The following is a 25,538-nucleotide window of genomic DNA, read 5'->3' as shown; positions in this document are numbered from 1 at the left end:
TATTTTATAGGTAAGTAATCGACCAATTCTGTACATTAACGGCAATTCCCAATATTTGATCTATCTCTGGTTTTGCCCTATTAGGGATAGGAATAGCTCACATTAGACATTAGAAACATAATATATTTTATGTCAATTGTGAGCTATTCCTATCTCTAGTAGGGCAAAACCAGAGATAGATCAAATATTGGGAACGGCCGTAAGACTGGGTTGCACCAACTAACTTTCACTTTAAGTGTAACTTTAACTACAATGCAAAATGTCAAATCTTTGGTTAAAGTTAAAAATTGACGCCATCAAGACGCCATATTTAACCATGACCATAGAGCTCGACAAGGTTTTAAATGCGCGTGACGAAAAAAGGAACTAACGCTGTCATCATACAAAAACGCCATTTTTGACAGTTCTCCTTTACCAGCAGTGCATTTATAACCTTGTTGGACCAGCTGTCACCTGTCAATTTCTCCGATCAAAGTTAAGGTTAAAGTTAAAGTTAAATTTACCTTAACTATAACCATAACTTTAACCACGCCTCTGGTGCAACCCAACCTTAAGGCATTACCTTGTGTTTGGTCAACCCCGTGGCAGCTTCAACTCTTTTAGTTAAGTACTTTATTTTTTTATTTTTGAGCGAATCCAAAATTTTCATGAAAAAGATTTGTGGTAATATTTTATCAATGAATGTGATTCAGCTATTATTTTATTAATCAATTACTATAATAATATCACATATTATCTATTATTATCACAAAAAAAAAAAACAAAAACTTAGAAATATCCGCAAATAAAAACGTTTTTGTTTGTCGACCCTACGGCTGGCCCAAATATCAGCCGCGCGCGTCAACAATCAACATTAGCAAACAAAGTGTCATTGCGATACTTAATAAAAATACAACCTCCTCGTTTGTTGGAAGTCGGTTAATAATTTAATTCTAAATACGGCCCTGGATATTTGTTACGTTCATAGTAGTTATCGAAGATGACGACAGATGGCGCTTTATAAGCAATATGATAATAAAAGCTATATAAGTACGGTTTTAGCTATTAAATGTGTTTAAGACAAAGTGTATCACGGTTTTAAGTATTCAAGTATGATTATTGCAATAAACTTATGCAAAATTATAAGCATTTACGTCTGTATTATCTTTCAAAGGTCTGGCCATCTAGTGTCAAGTAGTATAATTAACGCTAAAAGCTAAAATGTTCTAGAACTTTTATATGTAAATTACATTTAAAATTATTTACAAATGAAATATGATGGTATTTATATTATCAGAACGTCTGTCTGAGTGTTTTCGACATTATATAACACAATACTTCATCCTTTCCTTGTTAAAAACGCAAAACACTAATTTATTAGGAGTCTCGTTACGTGTGCACCTGACAAATGCTGAAAGTGTACTGACTTAAGCCCCGCCCATAATGATGACGTCAGGACCTAGTTGAAAATCACAGTGCACAGTTGCTTAGGCCATCTCCTCTCTATATTAGCTTCATGAGGAGAACTGTCAAAAGTGGCGTTTTTGTATGATGACAGCGTTAGTTCCTTTTGTCCCCACGTGCATTTAAAGCCTTGTTGAGCTCTATGGTTGTGGTTAAATATTGGCGTCCATTTTTTACTTTAACCACAGATTTGACATTTTGTATTGTAGTTAAAGTTATAGTTAAAGTTACAGTTTTAGTTAAAGTAAGTTGGTGCAACCCACCCTTACTAAGTTGTGGTAACCGCCGCACTCAAAGAGATACTTCATTTACATTTTATTTTAAAGAATGAAGATTTTAACATACATTTTATGAATGTTAAAGTTAAATGTGAGAATAAATTAAAAGAATATGCATATACTAGCCGTCCCGGTGAACTTCGTGTCACTTTAAAACCTTCCCTGGACTTCTACGAATATTTTAAGACCAAAATCAGCCCAATCCGTTCATCCGTTTTCAAGTTTTAGCGCGACTAACACATTTGAAAATCCATTTTTATTTATTAGAAGATTTTTTTATACATTTGATAAAAATTTTAACTTACGCGAGTTATTTTCTCCATTTCTTTTCGAAAGTTTAGATAACTGTTAAGTATTTTAAACCTACATTTTGAAGGATCAGCCGGTGTTCTTTGTTATTGTAATCTGACCCTTATTAAGTCTACTGGGTTTACAATTCCCGGAAACGCTCTTTACACCGACCTTACAACAAACTGAATATTCTCATTTGCGAATTCCGTGAAATATTGAAAAAGACAGCGTTAATTTATTCCATATCGTACAGCCGCCATTAATCCGTCGCAATAAGATCAAAAGGTGTCTGTGACACTTTAGCCGTTCATTGCTTGCGTACTTCGTGTAGGCTTTAAGCCTTTATTAATTAAGATAAAATAAATAATGGCAATACTAGCAGTATTGAGTAAACTTAATTGACATAAGTATGCGTGAATTTCGTTTATGTTTCACTAGACGATGCCCGCAAGCAACTCTGTTGTGCCCTTGTTGCGCCAAAATTAGTCTATCGCGCGGGAACCGTACATTTTTCCTGGTGAAAAGTATTCTATGTATTCTCCCGGGACTCAAGGTATCTCCATGCCAAATTTCAGCAAAATCGGTTCAGCGGTGTAGGCGTGAAGAGGTAACAGACAGACTGACAGACAGACACAATTTCGCATTTATAATATTAAATAAGTATTAGTAATAAATAAAGATATTAGTATGGAAATATTAGTATGGATTTGTATGTGTAGTAGTATTGAAATCGCTTGACTGACCGTTATGGCCCGTAACTGTATCAAATTACTCGTCAAAGCTAGCGTCCACCGGGAAATACTGGTAATGCCTCATCAACTTAGTAGTCAAAACTCATGAAATCTGAAATTTGGCAGGTAGATGTTATAACGTAGGCATCGGCTAAGAAAGGATTTTGATAAATTTCAACCCCAAGGGGTTCAAATAGGGGATGAAAGTTTGTATATAATAATACTTCTTAACGCGAGCAAAGCCGCGGGAAAAAGCTCGTTTACTATAAAGTAAATTATTGTTTCTAATATTCAAAGAAAATTATTTTTCTACATTGTCAGTTGTAACACGGCAGTTAAAACCATTATATATTTATAAAACAAGGCTAAAATGCGAGGCATTACTACAATAATAGACCAGCGAGGCTCCCTATTAGTTCGTTCGCTCTTGTGTTTTCCTTTACACATTTATCAAAATTCAAGGAACTACGCGATCTATTAGGAAAATTCAATAGCAAACCCGACGACAATTTTTTAACAAACGAGTAGTAGTAAGATGATATGGTACTTATAAAATGTATTCACTGTGAAAATATCCGCCTCTTTTTTGAAGTGTGTTAAAATAACAAAACTAGAGCATCAAACATTACCTAGGCCGCGTAGAACGAACTACATTAGGGAGCATACCCATACTACGTGACCTACTTTTTAAGATTTTTTTACAGTGAAAGTAGAAGCGTTGAATGAGCAAATTTTTTTTTTCTTCATAAGTACAGAAGTGAAAAAAAAATGGTCTTTTAGCGCTGCTATTTCACAGTGAACTCTGTGTTAGGAACACATACACATCCTAAAGTATTATCACTTAGATTTATGTATAATATTGTATAATAACTAGCGACCCACCCCGGCTTCGCACGGCCCGGGCATAATAAAATATATAGCCACTGAAAAAATGACTAAAATCGATTCAGGAGTTTTGTTTTATATTCATTATACTCTATCTATATCTGCCCGTGGCCGGTGGCCGGTGGCCCGCATTGGTTGGTACCGCCCCAAAAGCTAAGTCTCGCAATTTTTTAATTTGTAATATCTTCGAAAATATATGTATTAAAATCATATGCTGTGAAGGGCCATATAGATCTACTAGTTGTTGCCCGCGACTCCGTTCGCGTGGACTTTAGCTTGTAGCGTGTGGTAGTTTCCGTTTCCATGTAGGCTACAGAGATGCTTCCGCGGTACGATTACTTCAAACTTCAAAAATCATCTTCTAACTTCAAATAAAATCGCGAAAAACTTTTGTTATCCTTACCACCTTTTATAGAAACACGTTTGAGTAAGCGCTTGTGCGATGTAAGACGACGCACAGCGTTATCTATTATGAATTTTTGAAATTAACTTAATTTGAACAAATTTACGTATAAACAACCCTTTACGACCCCTATTTTCAGTGAAAAAGTAGCTTATGTTTTTTCTCAGGCTTTAGACTATCTGTGTACAAAATTTAATTACAATCGGTTCAGTAGTTTTGACGTGAAAGCGAGACAGACAGACAGAGATACTTTCGCATTATAATATAAATAGTATAGATATTCAATTTACAATGTATATAAAGTGGGTTTATTGAATAAGGATAAATGCCGTATTGGTTAAAATCGCTTCGAAAATTAGCCATTATAATTTATAATATTTTGTCGTTAAAAGTTATTGACAAAAAACTGTTATTGTTTTTTTTTTGAGACCTTTTTTTTCTGTAGACCTTTTCAATGTGTACAGTTATACTGGGTACATTATTTTGATAAATCTCGTAGTATTCAGCCTGCGTTTGCAATGTAAGCGTTTTAATGTAATTATTTACGACATCACATTAGAAACCCCAACAATAACAATATTTCTACACTATTTAAGGAATGTTAATATACTTATAAACCTTCTTTTTGAATCACTCTATCTATTAAAGTAAACCGCATCAAAATCCGTTGCGTAGTTTTGAAGATTAAAGGGACATGAGGGAAAAAGCTTTATTTTATAATATTTAGTGATAGTCTAAAATTACAATTACAAAATAATCAGATAAATTAATTTTTAGGCAGATGGCGGACCTAAGTAATTTGGTCGCGTTTAAAGTTAAACCCAACCGACAGATCACAATAATTAACATTGAATTGACATGATCCATCTACATGACGTTGGTCTGTCAACTACTTAGGAATCAATTTCCTCGATGGTACCTACTATTTTAGTCACGACTGTAGTTTAAATTGTAATCGAACACCAAATATAGTAAATATGATCTTAAATTGTAATCGAACACCAAATATAGTAAATATGATCACCAAGCTTCAAGCTTCACCAAACTTCAAAATGCCTGATAAGTGACAACAGTGCCTGTCTCAACTCTGACGCTGGCAACTCCTAAATGGGGAGGCTTACGCCAAAAGAAGAAGAAGAACAGTGCCTGTTTTTTAATGGCTGTTGGGCGTTGGCTATAAATAACCATAATAAATGCCAGTGTAAAGTATTAAATGACGAGATAAAAAAAAAATCGTATGACGTTTCTCTCGGCAAAATTGGCTACGTGACAAAACTCTAGACCCCCTCCCCCCTCTCGTGACCGAGCGTAGTATTTTGAAGACCCCCCCTCCCCCCCTAAATAGGTCACGTAGTATGGGTATGTTTCCTGACGTTGCAGGCTTAATCCCCCGAAAACAGAGGTGTTAAAAGTTAGACGAGTTTACTCTGCAACATTTTATAGATAGGCGTTATATTTTTGCTGTCTGATTTCATCTACTTACATGAATATTATTGTTTCTAATCAACCTACATAAATCTACATTTTAGTTTTCCAAAACACAACAAATTATTACACCAGGTCATATACCAGGTCGATTAGATGCCACTATCTAATTAAGTTACTTAAAATATTATATTTCACGAAATTTCAGCTGATTCTATATCTCTATCGCTTGTAATATAATAACATAATGTCGGTTAGTTAATTTTCTACCAATAGAGAACATAGTTAAATAGGTTTAAATTAATTGCTACGCTCACGCGGCCTCATTTTCATCGGAAGTCTTACTTGTAATAAAATAATTTACTTATAAGTTATAACATATTATAACGCTTTGCTAAATCAATACCGGGATTCAGAATGATTTACTGCTAGATTAGATTATTTTTCGAATCTTTTCAGAAGTTTCCGTGTAAGATTTCGCAAAACGGTACCTACACAGTTAGTAATAGACAACTCTTACTAATAAAAATATCGACGTATTTAATTACTATAGAGAATCGTCTTATCTTTATCTGACACATTAGAAAGTCGCATGATAGACCGCGGACCTTGAATACGCTCCGTAAATATATTAATTAGTAAGGAGGTTAAAGATAGTTGGTAAACGAATTAAAAGAATAGTCTCGTATCTATATATATAAAACTCAAAGGTGACTGACTGACTGATTGACATAGTGATCTATCAACGCACAGCCCAAACCACTGGACGGATCGGGCTGAAATTTGGCATGCAGGTAGATGTTATGACGCAGGCATCCGCTAAGAAAGGATTTTAAAAAATTTTCTCCCTAAGGTGGGAAAATAGGGGATGAAAGTTTGTATGTAATAATACTTCTTAACGCGAGCGAAGCCGCGGGCAAAAGCTCGTAATCTATATATATAAAACTCAATGGTGACTGACTGATTGACATAGTGATCTATCAACGCACAGCCCAAACCGCTGGACGAACCGGGCTGAAATTTGGCATACAGGTAGATGTTATAACGTAGGCATCCGCTAAGAAAGGATTTAAAAAATTCTCTCCCTAAGGTGGGAAAATAGGGGATGAAAGTTTGTATGTAATAATACATCTTAACGCGAGCGAAGCCACGGGCAAAAGCTCGTAATATAATATAGTTGAATCATTCTGTAACATTAGTTGCCTTTTTGTGCTAGAAGTTTTCGAAATCGAAAGTAATGTTTTTATTGTTATTGCTACCACCAGCATGAGACATACGCATTTCAGGTAACACGCCGAAAACAAATAAATTTTCGCTTTATCACAATGATTTGCTTTAGATTTTTTTTTTATTAAATATTCTTCTGTATTTAATATTCGTCATCTCTTCGTCATTTAGTCTGTTTTGTTGTTATTTTGTTATAGGCACATAGAATTTGTTTTTATTTGCGTGTGTTTTTTTAGTTTATTCGTCAATGTAAAGGTGCGTCCAGATTAGACATGACGGTGACAAAACAGCGGAAAATACTAAATATCATGTATGTATAGTACAGAGAAGTTGATTCCTAGACAGATGAGGGACCCACGTAGTTTGGTCGCGTTATGTCAAACCCAGCCGACAGATCACACTTATTATTAAATTGATATGATCCGACCATGTCGTAAGTCTGTCAACTGCCTAGGAACCAATTTCCTAGATGGTACTTACGTACGGTCAATATAATATATATGATTGTAACATTGAAATGCCACGGTAACGGTCACTGTCACAGCAATCTAAACGCAACCTAAGGCTTATTAGGACACCAGTGGCGCTATAAATAGCATAGACAGAGAAATATAAGACAGTACTTACTGATTATGAATAGTTTGCATTGACCACGAAACTTGTGCCAGCGATGTCCTACTTAATGACTAATAGCTTTGTCCACACTGTGCCTTTTTTTGTTCATCAAGGGCATGCGTTATAGCGCAGTCAACATCGCACGTGAGGCATGCCCGCGACGCTATGACACTTTTCTTTCCAACGCGGGTGGATTTTGACGCATTCAATTATTGAATATGCCAAACGAAAGTTGAATAAAAAGATGATGACGAAAATTGAAGATGAAATTGCATAGTGTGGACTGTGGACGTAGCTAATGTGTTTTTTCGCCTTGTATCCGTCTATTTTCCGCAGAGTAACATCCGCCATTTTGTTTTTAGGTGAAAGCTGTGAACACGAAGGGGCAGAGCAACTACTCCAACGAGATCACGGTGACGACGAAGGTGGACAGGATCGCGGTCCCGGAGGAGGTGACGTACGACCCCAGCAAGAGGAGCATATCCTTCCGGGTGGGAGCCACCTGCCTGCCCCTGGTGGGAGTGGTGAAGGGACTCGGCGCTATGAACAACTGGCAGGTAAGACCATATAAATGAGCCAGATTAGCTCACTCTTGTCTTCTTTAGCTGGCCACATACGAGCCAAGTTGGCAAGCTTTGAGCTCTTTCGGCGGATTATACAATGTACTCGGCTCCATGAACAACTGGCAGATAAGACCGACTATGTAAATGAGGGGCCAAATTAGCTGACTCTTGTCATCTTTATCTGGCCATATACGAGCCAAGTTGGCTACAACTCTTTCAACGTTCCGGTTCTTTCAGTGACCAATTTGGCTAACCTTAGTCCCCTTCAGTTGACCACACACGAGCCAATAAGAGGCTAACTTAAGCTGACCACGAGCATTCTATGTGAAATTTATTAGTGCGTTGAGTGCAGCTACTTCAAATGCCGTTTAGAATCTTTTGGTTGTAATTGGTGAATGGGCAACCTTTTATTTGCATTTCACCAGAAGTGTATTCTGTGCAGAACAAATAGTTTGGCTCGATATTTCCACCGTTAATACAACGTGCAATTGCGATGACTTACGGCGTCCGTCCATTTCATTATTTATTGAACAAATAACACAATCTCTCTCCGGTCTCCACATGCAATTGTATTAATTAACGTGTCCACCAGCTTCTGTTGTAATTAATTAAATACATTTGAAGAAAATAACAAATGAAACGAGCGACGACGCTTTGAGGGTTATGCTTTTTCACTTTTTGTTATCGGACAATGTAATCAATGTATGGTTTATAGGAATTTTAATTACTGTGTACTTTAATGGATACTTTTATGGAAATAATATCTTGCGGGAAAGGTAATATAACGTAAATACCATCACGCAATGTTAGATATGCATTAGATAAACATATTCGAGCTTCCACGCCCCTTTTGTATCATTAGATTTCTTTATACACCATTTGGGAGTTTATATTCTGATTAGAATACAAACTCGTACCTCTATCCTTTACTTACTTTACGCTAGTGCTTAAATTGCTTTGCGGTTTGCGTTTTTACATTAAAACATAGAGTTGCCTAGGGATTGCAAAAAACGGATTTTGAAAAATATCCGGAAGTTCGGAATCGGAGGACGCGGAGTTTGTAGAGTTCCCGTGTCCCACTGGAATGGTGCTGGAAGGAGGGCATGGGGGGGTTTTAGTGGGTAAACCTCGTAGAGGGAGTCCCACATACCTCCGCCCCTTCCCCCGGGGGGGTGGGGGATACGTAACGTATTTCCCCTCCTTAACAAAAAAAAAAGGTCGGCCAGGCTTCATACAAAAATCTTCATACTTTATTATCATTGCATTTATATTATCATATAGAAAACACAATAATATAGTAAAATAAGGGCTAGGTTATAAGAAATAAAAAAATTGTCGTTATTTCTTTTAAATAAAATGAAAAAATGCTAAGAAATTAATTACAACCAACAAATAAGTACACAGTGGAATGTTAGACATACGAAACTCTGACTTTGGTACGTGTAGACCACGCAAAGTTGTGATAGCGCCTTTAAACAAATGTGAATTTGTATGTCAGATATTACAGGATACATTTAAATTAATTTTATATTACGTAAAAGCTTATTTTTCATAATTTTATCTACTATTCGAAAAAACCGAAAATCCGGATTTTGAAAAATATAAATCCGGATTTTTCAGAGGCCCAAACAATCCGGATTATCCGGATTTTTTGGATTTCGAAGTATCCGGATTGCAATCCCTAGAGTTGCCGACCTTAAAAAAATGTAATATTTTTTATAATAATTTGGCGTCAAAAATATACAACCCTTAATTTTACAATAATTAATTACAAAACAAGACGCAGGTCTTGTTCTAAAATAATTGAGAAAATTATCAGAGTCCAATATTTTTAAAATGTTTAAATGGCTCAACGTTTTTCTTTCTTTTAACCACCGTTTCATCTTCAACCGTCTTTTTTACGTTTTTTTTTCATCACATAAAGCTATACAAGCCAGCGCTATTGCGGTCTTTTGAGGTTTAGTTAGTGGTTCACAGCCTAGCCAAGACAGACGAGTTGATTTACGTGTAGATAGAGATTTAACTTTGTTGACCCAACCAAGGTGACCTCTGTTGGTGGTTGGGACCGATCGTATATACGGCCTTATACGGTATAAGAAAATCGCTTAAGATTTTTATTATATGATACACATATTTAATACACATCCAGACCCGGGAACATTGAAAAATTTTTGTTCCGTCGGCGGGATTCGAACCCGCGACCCCCGGCTTGAGCTGCCACACACTCAACTAATTGAGCCACAGAGGTCGTCAAACCGTTCAAACCGACATCAAACGGTTGCATCAAACACGTAAGGTTTGAATCAAACCGTTTGATCGTCTCGGGGGGGCTCTTTATGGTCAAAATCTTGACATATAAGCCACAATAGACATAACTACCAGTAGTTCGACTGCAAAGAAACGGACAGGTTTCAATATCTGTCAAATTCGTCGGGTTTCACTAGGATTATGAACGGAATGTGCCTCGCGCTGGCTGATATAATTTATTTTTACATATTTAAAATAAAGATTTCAAAATTGGATTCTGTCAATTTTAATTTTGGCATTTGCCAAAACACAAACAACAATACGACCAAAGAGGAACACGTCCAGCGAATATGTCATAGTTTTAAATTCGTAGATAACAAGTTAACAACCCTAGCGACGATTTTCGTCATACGCCAAATTTAAAAATTTCAACATCAGTTCTAAGTCGGTATACTCTATAATTCTGTCTACTCTGTATAAGCTCCGTACTTTTTCTGTCAAACTTTTCGTTGAATTAAAGTTACTTAACTTTAATAATTAAGATCCCCGTTATTAAATTAAAAACGTAAAGTAATCATTAATACTCCCTAAGTGGGGCCACTACTCATTAGTATCCAGGATGTGGGCTATATTATTGTATGTTACAGGTGGTGGATACGATGCCGCTCCAGCTGTCTGGCGCGAGCTCGACCGTGCAGGAGAGCGAGCTGGAGCTGCGGTCGGCCGACGGCGGCCCGCGCGTCCGTCTGCAGCTCTGCCTGCAGGACAACCAGGAGGTCTGCAGCGAGGACGTTGACGCTGCCAGTGAGTATACACTTTATGGCTATTTGATTATGGTCTATATTTGTACTCCGCCTGCAGCTCTGCCTGCAGGACAACCAGGAAGTCTGCAGCGAGGACGTCGATGCTGCTAGTAACTATAAACCTTATAGAGACAGCGTCATACTTTCAGATTTCAGAGGCCAACCTTACGACGTTATTAGAGTAACGATGCGTAGAGCATAGAGACAGCGTCATGCTCTCAGATCGGACATAGAGCCTTATTTTACAACGTTTGAATTACGACTTTATGTAGTAGTATCTCAGATTATAGACTTATTTTCCTGTCCTGAGAGTAGTATAATAATAATTCACCTTTATAAATTCGTAGTAATATTGACTCGAATTTGGACTCAAAAACTGGGACGACGTTTGAATAAAGTGAAGAGACATGTTTTGTTCTGATTCACGCTTTTGCTTTGAGGTTTTGTAAAACTTATTAGCTATGTTTAATTTTGTACTATCAGATAAGTTGATTCCTATGCAAATCGGGGAGCTAAGTAGTTTGGTTGCGTTACGTCAAACCCAGCTGACAGATCACAATTAACATTGAATTGACATATTCGACCAAATAACGTTGCTCTGTCAATTGCATAGGAATCAACTTCCTCGATGGTACAATACGACCATTATATATTAAGATTTGCGATTTACCGGCAACCGGTAATATTTAGTGCAAACAATTTTTTCCTGATACTTTATACGTCTGAAAGCTGCTTTTCCGTAAAAAGCATATTTTCTTAGAACTGACAAGTGAATATTAAATGTTGAGAAGAAAATTTTCAGCTTTTAATCTTTTTTTAGCAAAAATTTAAGTGTAGTTCCATGGAATGCGATCTAAATCCGTCCTGCATTTTTTTCATTTTCATTTTTCTTTATTGGAACAAAAAACAGTTACATGCTAAAATCTTAAAATAAGTACAATTAGATATATACAATATAGACAAACACACAACCCACACTATTGTTCGCGGCGTGACAAAAACAATACAAATTTTGCTAAAAAAAAGGAAAAAATAAATACATTATCAATATTAGGTGGTTCGTAAAAGATGAAAAACATTTCTGATACTATTCTTAATTATGCAAATACTTTAATACAAAAAAGAAGAAAATAAAACAACAATATAACTATTATAAGATCATTATAAAATCATCCGCAGCTGTAACAGCTGATGACAATTTTTTAAATGGTCATGGACATGTTTTTTAAATTGATTATAGGATAGTGCAAAAATATCAATATCATTAAAGTAGTTATTGTATGTGTCCACTAAGCGACGAAGGGGAATGCGAAATGCATTTTGATGTGAATAATAAAAAGCACCCACTCACATCTCGCTTATTCATAAGTCATAAGTATTTGTATAATCAAAGAAGATGACATAACATATCTACTCAGCCGAGTTTTCGCAATTTCATAACTTAGGCCTCCATCCAATAGGGAAAAACGAGAAATGGAAGAGCGAGGAATCCCGGCGAATTCCTCGCTCTCAATTCGCTAGTGTGGAAGGCGCCTAACACTTGCGATTACGATATAAAACTATGTTCGCTATATCATACACGTCACGAACGATGAATTCAGTGAAAAATGTTTGCTCGTAACTACTTATCGTATAAAATATACTTACCCGGTTACGATCGTAAAACCTACTTTAGCTTACGACTTATGATAGTCCTATCATAATATAAGGGACCATTCATAAAGTATGTCACACTAATTTCGTGATTTTTAGACCTTTCCCCCCTTGTTACAGTATTTCCCCATTCTTCCCCTCCCTGTGACTTCATAAATTGCAATTTTACATCTAAAAGTTAAAACCATTTTAATATTTCAAATTCGCGATTCAATTTATTAAATTCGAAATGTGATGTCACTTAATTTACGACCCTTGTCACATCATGGCACTTCGTCTCTAGGTATGACATACTGTATGGATGACCCCTAAATAACACAATTTTATGCTGTCTTTCTACCATCACAAATATATATCAGTAAGTCACGAAGGCAGTTTGACTCCAGCGGCGATTATATTTACGGCCTCGATGTTATAATAAAATGTGGTAATATTTAACAGCCGGCTGCCCACGCGGTGATAATTACGCTACATTTGTTAATTAATTTCAATTATTCTCGCTCAATATGGTGCTTTTAATTTTGTTGTTTAAACGACCGATTCTTGTAAGTATAACATTAATCATTACCTCGGAAACGGCATCTCGTTTTTCATGAAATTTATTATGTAGGTACATAGAAAATCTATCCAACTAAGTTTCATCTCTGGGATCTGTGTATTTTTAAGCAACACTCTTAAACTTTGTCATTCCTATTTTACCAAATTTTATTTATACCAAAAAACTCATGATTCCAATTGTTCATTATTTCCAGTCGGCCCATCGTACACAAAGCAGGAGGCAACCATCGCGACGGTCACGCTGATTCTCATCATCGTATCCAGCCTGGTCTTGCTGGCCGTGCTCGGGCTCTTCTGCGTCTACTGCCAACGGAAGAGGAACGACAAGAAACAACGAACCTCCAAGGACTACGAGATGGACTCCATCAGACCAGCGATAGTGCCCCAGAACCAGGCCCCGCCTCCGTACTACCCGTGCTCGGGGATGGAGAATAAGGCACTAGAACATTCCATGGACCTGCAGCTCGACGACTCCAAGAACGTGTACGCCGCGCAGGGCTACGGCTACCACATCCCGCAGCCTAGACCAGGACAGAACATCTCCAACAACGATTGTGAGTAGTAAATAAGTAGACTTTATTCGAATTTAGAACACAATAGAAATAGTAGGTACTTTAAAACTTGTTTGAAAAGGAAAAAAATATAAAATGTTCGAATTGTGCGGCCTTACTAGCTTCCAGCAGTTAATCCTACGAACGTGGATTCTTGGAATATTCTATTGTTATTCTATTGTGTCTCGCTCACCGGTAAGCTTATGGGGCTTGATGGGTTAATACTATATAAGCCACGGGCAAAAATTACTGTTTCTGCCCGTGGCTTCTCAAAACTCACAAATTTTTACCTCTTTATAATATTAGAAAAGATACACATACATCTTTACACGTTACACTCAAAACAGAAAAATCTTGAATTAAAAAAAAATTGCAAACATGCTATATTGTAGTTGAAAATTAAACACACTCAAGCTCTACTAGTACTACTCTACTAACTCTAGCTCAATTCTCGAGTATCGAATTACATCTATTTCCATTAAATTATATTAGCCCCACGTTTTCAGTGGTCTAAATTTTCCCCGTCGCTCCAGATTCCGTATGAGTATTGAGTCTCAGTATAAACTCTAATCAATTATGTGAAAACAAAAGCTCAGAGGTGGTGGGATTGCGGTGTTTGCGGCAGCTGACTCGACTAGAGCTCACAATCGGTTCAGTTTGCTATTCCAATGTTGCCGATGAAGTGAATTTTTATCTTCAGCTTAGATTTTGATCGCTTTAGTACGTATTTTAGTCAAAATGTGACTTACGGACAAATATACAGAGAAGACGAATCCATGAGGGTTCGTTTTTTGCCATAGAACCCTAAAAAAAGGCTGTAAAAACTGAATCAAAAAGATTGATATGAACACGAGTAAATCCTGTGAACTTGGTAACTTTGAATATTCGCTCTAGATATTTGCGACCTGTTTCTCTACAGTAAACCAAGTGGCTGCCCAAAAATTCCGCGACATTCGTATATACTTCAGTGAATGACCCTTGTGTCATGTTAACAAGCTAGGGCCTGATTCTCATCCCTCGAATGTCACCTAGGGAGAATAGAATTTAGATCAATGGTCCCCAACCATTTTTTCAAGCGAGCCTTCATGCGGGCCACTAACATGTTTTGGTCTTATAGTGTCGCGGGCCGCAACAAAAAATTTTAGGTCACAAATAAAGTCCCGGCGGGCCGCACGCGGCCCGCGGGCCGCGGTTTGGGGATAGCTGATTTAGATCATAGGACGCAGGCTGTCTCGCTCGCTAGTAAGAAAGCTAGCGTTCGAAGGGGTATTCGAAAATAGAAGCATAAGAATCGGTCCCATGACTAACAATATTGTTGTAATTTGTAGGTACCCTCAAGTGACGACAACAGTTTCCCTTACGTTATTCTACACGACAGGCCTCCAAAAATCTAGAGCGAATAGTTTTGAACTTCACACTCAAACATAATTAGTAGGCCTGTTTGCGCCAATCTGGATTACAGTTAATCCCTGTTTAAAAATAATATTGTGAATTGTCTCTTTTTGTATACGCAGGAAGAGAAGGCGTGACGTTTTAGCACAGCTGATTAGCGTAGCTGACTAGGGCAACCGGGCCTATTTAGGGTTCCGTAGTCATTGTTTTTATAATCATATAATTGTTTTAAAGATAGAGTCCGCAATTTCATTACTCACCACTCTCCGTAAGTACAAAATCACAAGTTCATGTATATATGTGTCAAATATAAGAATGATTTGTCTCTATCACTAATTAAATTAATTATTATTAAAGTGATATATTAATTATTAAGTTTGCAGAAACAAAACTTCGGAACAAGCGATCCACGTCGTATTAGAAAATTGTGAAGTAAGGTCTTATTATTTTCCGGGTAATAGACTGCTGTGTTTTTGTCACCTCACTGGTATTTTTATTATAGACGTTAATTAGCAGTCGATAGCGCTTTCACTCTATTTCGTTTTGTTGTCATTCGCTTTAATCAGACCATTGTGAAGGTGAAAGGTCCGCGTTTGTCGAACATTTTATATACAAAAACTATAATTAATAGATACATTATCATTAATAATATTTTAGCATTTACACTGAAATTATTAGCGCAAAACAATACCGTCCGTACAGTGTTAATATACAAAGTTCCAAAACTGAACTTTCGTTAATTTTAATTATACATATTAACCACAAATAATGTAGTTTTCATGTCATTTGAGCACATTGATTTCGTTCCGATTCATTTTGGTCTAAACGTAACTAAATTAATGTGTAATTTCTTTATTGCATGATTGTCGAGCTGCATTCGGTAGCATCATCGCCGCTTTCCACGTCGGTTCTCGATTAATAACCATAATTGCGAGCACGATTGTCGATGTCCATCGTGGGCTAACATAGACGGACACGGAACCTCAATTTTTGTCTATGAGCCGACGTGAAGGGGCGGTGCGTTTGGACCGAAACGACTCGGCTAACAAATTGGGGCCTTGTTTCACGCATACCTAAGGACTAAGCTACGAGTGCGACGGTAACCACAACACGAGCCAAACGACCGTGGTGCTGCACGCCGACCTCCGTAATCACAAGTGTAACGTGTCCATAGGGGTGAACGGGTACATAGAGAACAGCTACGGGACCAGCAACAACGGCGGCAGCGTCAACTCCCAGGACTCGCTGTGGCAGATGAAGGCGGGCGCCGCGCCCCTCCCGCACCAGATCCTCGACCGCCAGAGCAACTACGGGTGAGTCTAATTATTCTGTATTTCATTATGAGCCGCACATAATATGGCGTGTCTGTCGTATAATCGTAACGTGGTTAAAACGACATCTTTTTAATATACAAGTTTGACGGCAGGTATCTATATATATAAAACTCAAAGGTGACCGACTGACTGATTGACATAGTGATCTATCAACGCACAACCCAAACCACTGGACGTATCGGGCTGAAATTTGGCATGCAAGTATATGTTATGACGTAGGCATCCACTAAGAATGGATTTTGATCAATTCCACCTCCAAGGGGTTAAAATAGGGTATGAAAGTTTTTATATAATAATACTTCTTAACGCGAGCGAAGCCGCGGGCAATAGCTCGTTAATATTATAAATGCGAAAGTGTGTCTGTCTGTCTGTTACCTCTTCACGCCCAAGCCGCTGAACCGATTTTCCTGGGTATGGAGATACTTTGAATCCCGGAAGAAGACATAGGATACTTTTTATCGAATATTTTATCGATATAAACGAATTTTGGAGCAACGGAGTTGCGTGAATATATAATATCTGTTGCAAATTTTGTATATTGAAAATATTGTGCTATACGTCCTGCTGACAAACGCATGTTTTAGGGAATGCTTAGATTGCAACTATTCCAAATGGACGGCTTCTGCGCGGTTATTTTAGTGCATTTAGTAAGTCGTAGAGAAGACGTATTTGCTGGCTAATTTAATAATTTTACTAGCTTTTATCTAATAGAATATGAGTAGTCAAATTAAATAGGTTACTTGCTAACGTTCAGTGTTAGCAAATAACGCCCCATATAGGTACACTATCCTCAAATTGCAAATTACACTCGAAAAGCGAAAAAACCTGCAAACAACTCTGTGTCACCATCCGATCCATCTGTTTATAGTTCATATTTGAAGTATTCAAATAAATATTTTAACTTGCAGAGTGTAATTCTTCTTTTAAGTATAACGGTTTTAAACAAACTTATTTAGCGAGTGCCTCTAAAAGTAAATTTTAAATGTTAAAACTTCATAAAAGTTCGTCGTTAAAATACTCGCGGAATGACATGGACGCGGGAACTTTTATTCCGGACTGCACCTTAGTATATTTTAGTTTTAAATTCTACACAAATCAACTCGGATCTCGTATTTTCGTTCTTCTGTTATGATTCGATTTAGTTTTCAATTATTTTGTGGTTTTACAATTCCGATAGTGCCGGAGGTCCGTCGAGTGATTAAACATTTCTATTTCGAAGCGTAAACGATACCGATTGGGGAATATGTTCTCGATTTTTCGACGGAACAAAGGCTATTTGTTAGCTTTTGTCGATGCGATTGGGATTTGTTGAAATGGACGTTTATTTTCGGTGTAAAAAGGCGTGCGTTGCTGTTTGCGTGCGTATAATCCGACATCCGACTAATAGAGACTGGCGTAATCTCATCAGTCATCTCCCAACAAAGTTTTCAGGGCCTCCGGTCGAGTCGCATTAAGATAAGCGTAACGTTGCGTTGATTAAATAGATTAAAATCAACGCAACGTTCTGCGACATAGTGTTTGCTATGAATGGCTATAATTATTCCTACTTCGCTGTCGAAACGACCGAATGTTAGTTTAAGCTTAGGAGAATCAGCTGAAGTGATGCATTCGATCATTTTGACAGATGAAGTCAAACAACAAGTAGAAATAGCTGTAGATGCTACAGCAAGCCCAACCAACTTAATATTGTCAAGCCGAGCTCAACACTAGCAGTTCTCTCGCGAAAATGCGTTCGCGTTTTGCAGTCCACAGGTGGTAAGCTGCAGTAATTGGTTTATGTCAATCTTGTAACGCTCGGTCGCCAGTCGACACACATACGAGCCAACGAACCTGGGAACCGCTAGGACGGCCCTCAATCCGCATTCCGCAACCACTGTCAACCCCTTTTACAAAAGTAGCTGACCCGGCAAATGTTGTTCTGCCATGTATGTTATGCTAAGTTATAAAAAATCCCCATCAAAGAATGTTCCTATAATATAGGGATAGACAGCGGTAAGAGACTCTATTTTATGTTCTGTACTGTAGCATCTTGTAATGCAGAGAGAATATGTATATTTTATGACGAAATTCTACATGGTAGCGTGAATAGTGGTTTCAGGATTTCAGACAAGCGAAGGTCTACACTCTAAACTCAACACAGTATAATGCTGAACCCTTGAGTTTTTGGGTCATGAAATATGTACGGAGTACGGACATCCGGTGAAATCTTATTATTTTGTATCTTTATCGGTCCAAACTTAAGATAATCTAGATTACTAGTAGCTGCAGTGCTGTGTGTAAACGAGAAAACAAACAAGACAGTTTGAAGCTTTTTTTTTCATAAAAACCATTAAACAAGTGTCCCCAATGTTATACATGCAAGAGTTGTGTCAAATCACATAAATCAAATTCTCGCTGAGGGAGCATAATGCACTCGCGAGTTTTACTAATGCATGCAGTCTCCGGGCTATGATGTCACTCAGCATTACATTACTGAGCATAGTTCAAGTTGCTTCTACCAGTAAGTAATGTCAGGCCAGTAGGTGATCTCGGAAGATTATTTTAATTGTATTAGCGACTGTAATATTATACAGTAAATAATCCGACATGTTGCACACGTCATATCAGGCCATTTAGCCGAAACTTTTTCGTTTTCGCTTCGTCATGGAATCACCGATCAAAATGTATGGAATTGACATAAGACGAGTCGAAAGTCAACGTCATATTAACGAACGCTTAAGTCAATTCCATACATTTTCATCGGCGATTCTATAAGGAAGCGAAAACGAAAAGATTTTGGCTCACCCCCCAGGTGCCTTACTCCCGAAACTGATATCGATTTCGATTTGCGATTTCAACGGTTTTTTGACACTTTAGCCATCTAAAAAATGTCTAAAAAATGTCAAAAAACCGTTGAAATCGAAAAACGAAATCGATATCAGTTTCGGGAGTAAGGTACCTGAATTCAGAATATTGACAGAAACTTTGTTCAACGTAGTGCAAAAATGTTGCTTACTGCCTACGCTGGTGCTGCACTCAAGCGTCAAAACATTGCAATAATAATAATAATATACCATATTGTGTGTTGCGTATATTTCAATTACGTCACATTACGAGTATGCGTACCTCCGATTGGATTTTGAGGCCAGAGAGTCAGACGACGCAGTTATCCAGATAGAAGATATTATCCAAAATTTAAAGATCCGTACTCATTTTCTGGTGTCCATAAAAAGGGCAGATTGCGTTAGGATTCGCACATGTCCTGGTAATGGGCACTCCGAATGTCGATTTATTACGGGGAAACAAAGGCCACGCGTCCCGCGATTTATTGCCTCGACTCTGTTCCTCCAAGGCTCTCCACATAGGGGTCCATTCATACATTATGTTAGGCGTGACGAGGGAGGTTGAAGATGCTGAATTGCAATCGCGCCTGGGCAATAAGGAAATACTCAGTGTGTTAAAAATGCGAGAAGTAGTGGAAATATTAAGAAAATTGTAAAACCTTGTTCTGCACGTCTCATGTTATGGTTGATAAAATAAAACTAAATAAATAATTTATCGAAAACTCGGTTAATGGAGTGGAAAAGAAGGGATTTAGGTCTGGTATCTCAATATCCCAACTTTATCCCCCTTGAAATTCTGTCAGTTAAAAAAATCCTGAAAATCGCCTCACGTAATTTATGAACGTCCGCTAATAAAATTGAAGAAGAATATGCCGTAAATACGAGTATGCACAATTTTGAAGCAATTTGCTAGAAAAGTACCCGAATATAGGTAATCGGGTTGACAATTTTGCGGCAAATAACGTACGCCTCTTGGCCTCTTGGCTCTTGCTGAGCTGAGGGTAATTAGCGGAATGCCTGAAGAGTGACGAGACACCAGCGCCATTTGCAATTTTATATTCGCTTTAATTATATTCAATGCGCGGAAAGATTATTTGGAAACGAAAGAAACGGTATTTTACAAAAATATGCATGTAGGCTAAATTGATGTTTTGTTCTCATTTCCCTTTTATGTACATATTTACGATACGCGATCGTTATACGTAAAGGCTAAAGATGCTCTAAGTGGTAAATGGCCAAGATCAAGTAATACTCCTGTTTTCGGCTTTGTAGTCGGACAAAACACCCTCAAAGTTTTTTACAACTTAAAAGAATTAGGAACAAAAATATTAAACTTAGATTCCATTAATATAAGGAAGGTTTTAAAAGAGCCTTTCAATAATTTAATGCAATAAAATCATCTTCTAGATATTCTATTCCTTTTTAAAGGAAATACGACAAGATAAATAATGTATATCGTAAGCGTGATTTTCTTGGAAAATATAGTTCAGTGAAACTCAGAAGTTGCCGGTCTACCAATTTCTCTTTGCGCCTTATACTGTTTCAGGAATTAACAAAATCATTTACCTATGAATTAAAAATCGTAGGTATGTATTTTACCTTATATTCCACGTGCAAACTAGAAGGCTCTTCCTATGTACTACTTCCTATATATTATGTAGACACTAGACTGTCGCCACACCTCCAGTCCAGTCTGAATATTTTTAATTACTTAAGCCTACAGTTACACCCGTAGCATCTGCCGTGTCTACTCTCTAGTCTTAACTCTTAAGGTGACGCCCGCGCCGCGTTAAGGTAAAAAACAGTGTTGGATATGTATGTATTCTATGGGAGAAAACAAGCAATGGAACAGCAAAAAATTTTTGCCAATAATTTAAAAACCATAAATACATTTCATATAAACTATGGGCAAATTAAAGTGTACTAGAGATCGCCCAATGGTCGAAATTCGACCTTACTTGCAACGACATTAGGACTACTACCTATATTTTGTAAAAAATATTGATTTCATCATAGTTTTTTCCAATTCTTGTCTCTGGGACTCAGCTGATCTCAGACTGGCCGTTTAAGCATTGTCTAATTCTATCTAAAATTAAATAAAAAAAAAACAATAATACATTTTCAATTTGTCAACTTGTTGTCAACAGACTTCAACGATAAATAAAACAGTATAATTCGTCTGTATAGGCTTGTCACTCAAAAATCTGTCATTTTTCCTAGTAGTAGTGTCGTAGTGTAACGTTTTATTTGTTAAAAATATATATGATAAAAGCATAATTTTAAAATAATATTAGCTCGATGCACTCCTTCACCATATAAACTATAACTGTGCAAAATTTCATGCACCTACGTTTCCCCATTTTTCGTAAAAAGGGTTACAAAGTTTTTCTCTCACGTATTAATATATAGACGCTTGAACCAATATTCTACAAATTTTGGAAGCTTAAATCACTCTCCTCTGTTGGCAAAATAAAAATCCCTTTTTTTACAGAGGTCTTTTTGATTGATTAGTCAGTGTTATAAAAGTTGACCAATCGTGTTATCTTATGGGTACCTAATTCAAAGACATGATGAATACTGACAAGTGACAATGAACTTTAATTTCTTAGCTTTAGTCATTGCTGAGAAGAATCGATATCGCTACAGCCAAATTATCAAGGCGTCACCTTAAATCGTAATAAATAGAATCTTTGCATATACATTATACAGTCTGCACATACTATAATTATAATGATGGTGATCATTAGGGCTTCTTTAACGTTAATTGTGATGTTTGTGGTCCCAAAAATGCCAATTTTTTTATTCCTGTTTGGCAAACAGCTTGCATATCGTGTGTAAGCGGGATATGCACTAAAACGAACCTATTACTTAAGACAAGAGTCGGCCCTGACACACAGAGCACAGGTCACAACTCGGAAGCCCTACTCAAGTGGTCACGACTCACGAGACAGTTCCATTCCACTCTATTTACGTATATCCAATTTAATCCAAACGTTTCGTATGATCCAAACATTTAGCGGTAGCAATAGAACATATTAATGCTACTATAGTAAATATTATTGAGACTCAGATTTAGATATGCAACGGGGTTAGCATGGCATTCATAGAAATTTTTTTCTAGGGAGCAATAAAACAGCGATAGCGACAAACTGCAAGGGATCGCCATGATTTTCTCCCTAAAATATGTCATTATTTCTATTCTTTATCATTTTATATGTTACCTGTTGGTATATGTTCGTTCTGAAATATAAACAAAGTATTCGTTCAATACGTTACTGTAATTTTATTCAGTTGGAATTCTAAGATTTTCTTCGTTTTTAGCGTTCCGTAGTCAACAAGGAACCCTTATAGTTTCGGTCTGTCCGTCCGTCTGTCTATCCGTGGTTTTGCTCAGAAACTATGGGACCTACAAAGCTGTAATTCGGCATCAATGCACTATATTAATGATGCCGACAAAATGGTATACATATAAGTAATATTTTTGTTATGGTACCTCCCCTACACATCAAGCGGGGATGATTTTTTGTCATGTCCACCCGACTCTGTTGGGTATAGTTGGATAGGTTTTTTTTTAAATATTACGAGTATTCATAGCTATCATTTTCCGATTTAGGGATCCATTTGTGAAATGTGCAGTTTTAAAGTGGACAAAATCGTTAGAGTCTAGTGTCCCCCTTCTACCAGCTAAACGGTTGCTTCTGGGAATGTGAAAAAATTCACGGGAGTAGGAAATATGCTGAATTTAAAAGGAAACTATCACGGCTCAGAAGATTTCATAAGTTTTTGAATTATAGTCGATCAATTAAAAAAATGTATTCGGCGAAGTATAAAGGAACTTTTCGTTCAAATTCCTTTGAACGTAACTGAGATGATGTTGTTAGTAGTGTAAAACACGTTATAAATGTACATTCATTGAAAATACAAAAATTATCAAAAACTAGCGGTACCTACTACGGGACCCTGTATTGCGCGACACGCACTTGGCCGGTTTTTTCTCTTAATAAATACAGGAATTTTTCATAAAAATATCAGTCGTCGTTTATTAAAAAAGCAATTATTATTACTAGAGGTATTATTATTTTATCTGAACATAACTTTCGGAATATTGTGTATTCCGTTATCTTATTATGCTAGTAAATTAATAATAATTTGTGTACATTAAAATGTTCTCGATGCTTCGAGAACATTTTAATGTCACAGACGGCAGAAAACTACTCGTAGTAAAATTAGCTAGCCAATGCTTTTACATTAGCCGCTCATTGAATGTTGGCATCCAATGCAATGAGTACGGCAGTAAAATCTGGAAGTACTCGTACCATTTCAAAAATTGACATATTGAAAGTTCCTCAGGCTAACTCATAAAGTTAATATATCTATCGGAATAGGGCAACAATCTCGAGCTGTCAAACGAAACCAACATTGGTTTTCATCTGTGTGAAAAATATGTGTATACACTTACACAAGTATGATTGAACATGAATTCTATGAGATTAAATTGTCAACGTGCGGCACGTGCCGACTGGACGTCAAAAAAAGAGTGCTGCTGTCATGTATCACACGTCGCTTTTTACCACGCAGTGTTACTGATAGTGACATCTCTCTTGCTCAGGCCTTTGTTTCTCTATTCCGCTAGGTATATTAACTTTGTCAAAAATGTCCAAGTGACACCTAATTGCATGAAATTGAGAACATAACTTACTCAATTTCTGTCGATTACTGTAGTCCGGTCGTAGGAGTGATAGGACAGAAAGAAAATTTTCCATGTACCTATCGCTGTTTGTCTCTTTCCCACACTGCGTTTATTACAGAGAGAAGTAGGTTTAGGATGAAATTACAAATGAGACACAAATGAAATAATTGTAATTGATATAGACTACTATATTATTTAGTCGTGTATGTAACGAACACCGCAGTTGCATTTGGACGCCGCTAATGTGTACTAATGGAGTATCCATCTTGTCACTTAAGAGGATACCACAGCGGCTAGAGAAATGAAAAAAAAGTACGTGTAATATCTATAGCTGTCTCCCTTACCTCAAGCCTATACCGCAGAACGCGATAGAGACAACTGCAGAAAATCCAGAAAATCAACGATTCGTTGTCCCCTGATTCCTTCTCCAAAACTTAACCGATTTAAGTACTTTTTTCAATAAAGATTAAAAAAAGGCTTGAACTGTGTTCCTATGTTTTGCTTTTTTTGTATAATCTAGCCAAATCTGTTTTCTGGACGTTTGAACACAGTGGAAAATCTGGCCATTTTTTTGGGTTTTTGAACGTTCATATCTTATTTAATAATTAAATTATGAAAAAAAAGAAAACATAGGGACATTGTATTAGTGGCCGTAGATATTCAGGAAAAAAATTATAACAATACTAGCATTATCCAGGGAGGAAACAGGGGACAACGTTTGTATGGAAAAAATGGCGGTGTGGAATCCTCTTAATCTAGCTTATTATCTTGCTATATATTATCTTGCTATTACATCGACTCGTTGCTATTTTTTTGGTTAAAATCACTTCGAAAATTGGCCATTATAATATTTTGTTTGTTTTGTTTGAAAGTAGCAGCGCTGAAAGACTATTTTTTTAACTTTCGGGGATCCTCGTGACGCTGGGGCACTTGCCCATACAAAAGTGAAAGAGAAAATTGATCTTTCGGCGCTGCCACTTTCACAGTGAACTCTCTACAAGGAACACATACTCACTCTAAAGTATTAATATCACTTAGTTTCGTTACACGCTGTAGAGATCCTGTTGAGTTGAGAACACTTTAAAAAGAAATTCGCCGGACGTGTAATATATTTTTCGTCTTATTTTCAATTACATTTTCCTGGAAATTCCTGGACTGAGCTATAATTAAGTTGCTGAGATGCTATTGATGTTGATTTCAATAGAACCGTACCGATGTCGTGCAGAGATTCCAAGTTAGATTACGACCTTATGTTATTGTGATAGAGTTTACTTTTGTATCGCAATTTTGAAATTCCATGTAACCGCCTGCTAGACTGTCTAACAGCCTTCAAGATCTTAATCCGAAGGCCATTTCACGCCTTGAATAAAACATAGAGTTCCAGCCTCAGTGTCATTTATCTCATTGACAAATTAGAACAAACTGCGACTTGAAGATTTTTTTACGTAAATTAGATCCTAGAACGAATTATATCTTGAGATGACAATCGTGTAATGCCTCCTGATTGCGTAACTATCTATACTACGCGCAAACGACTACTAAACACGTTCATACTGTCCGTCATGGGCCATGGCCTAAGTTGTAGAGGCAGTATGAGGAAGTAGAATCTTAACTACTGAATTATCTA

At 37.0% G+C, this 25,538-nt stretch overlaps 1 protein-coding gene across 1 annotated transcript in view; it reads left to right on the top strand.

The window, feature by feature from the left end:
• LOC121739822 (hemicentin-2) overlaps positions 1 to 25,538 on the top strand; it is a 115,646-nt gene that overhangs the window by 83,458 nt on the left and 6,650 nt on the right. The window contains exons 9-12 of the mRNA XM_042132403.1: positions 7,661 to 7,855; positions 10,756 to 10,912; positions 13,317 to 13,676; positions 16,240 to 16,378. Of these exons, the coding sequence (XP_041988337.1) occupies positions 7,661 to 7,855; positions 10,756 to 10,912; positions 13,317 to 13,676; positions 16,240 to 16,378 (851 nt within the window). The remainder of the gene's footprint in view (positions 1 to 7,660; positions 7,856 to 10,755; positions 10,913 to 13,316; positions 13,677 to 16,239; positions 16,379 to 25,538) is intronic.

This window comes from Aricia agestis, chromosome 2 (genome assembly GCF_905147365.1).
Source record: "Aricia agestis chromosome 2, ilAriAges1.1, whole genome shotgun sequence".
NCBI classification, from domain to species: domain Eukaryota; kingdom Metazoa; phylum Arthropoda; class Insecta; order Lepidoptera; family Lycaenidae; genus Aricia; species Aricia agestis.
This window is presented reverse-complemented; position numbering and strand designations above follow the sequence as displayed.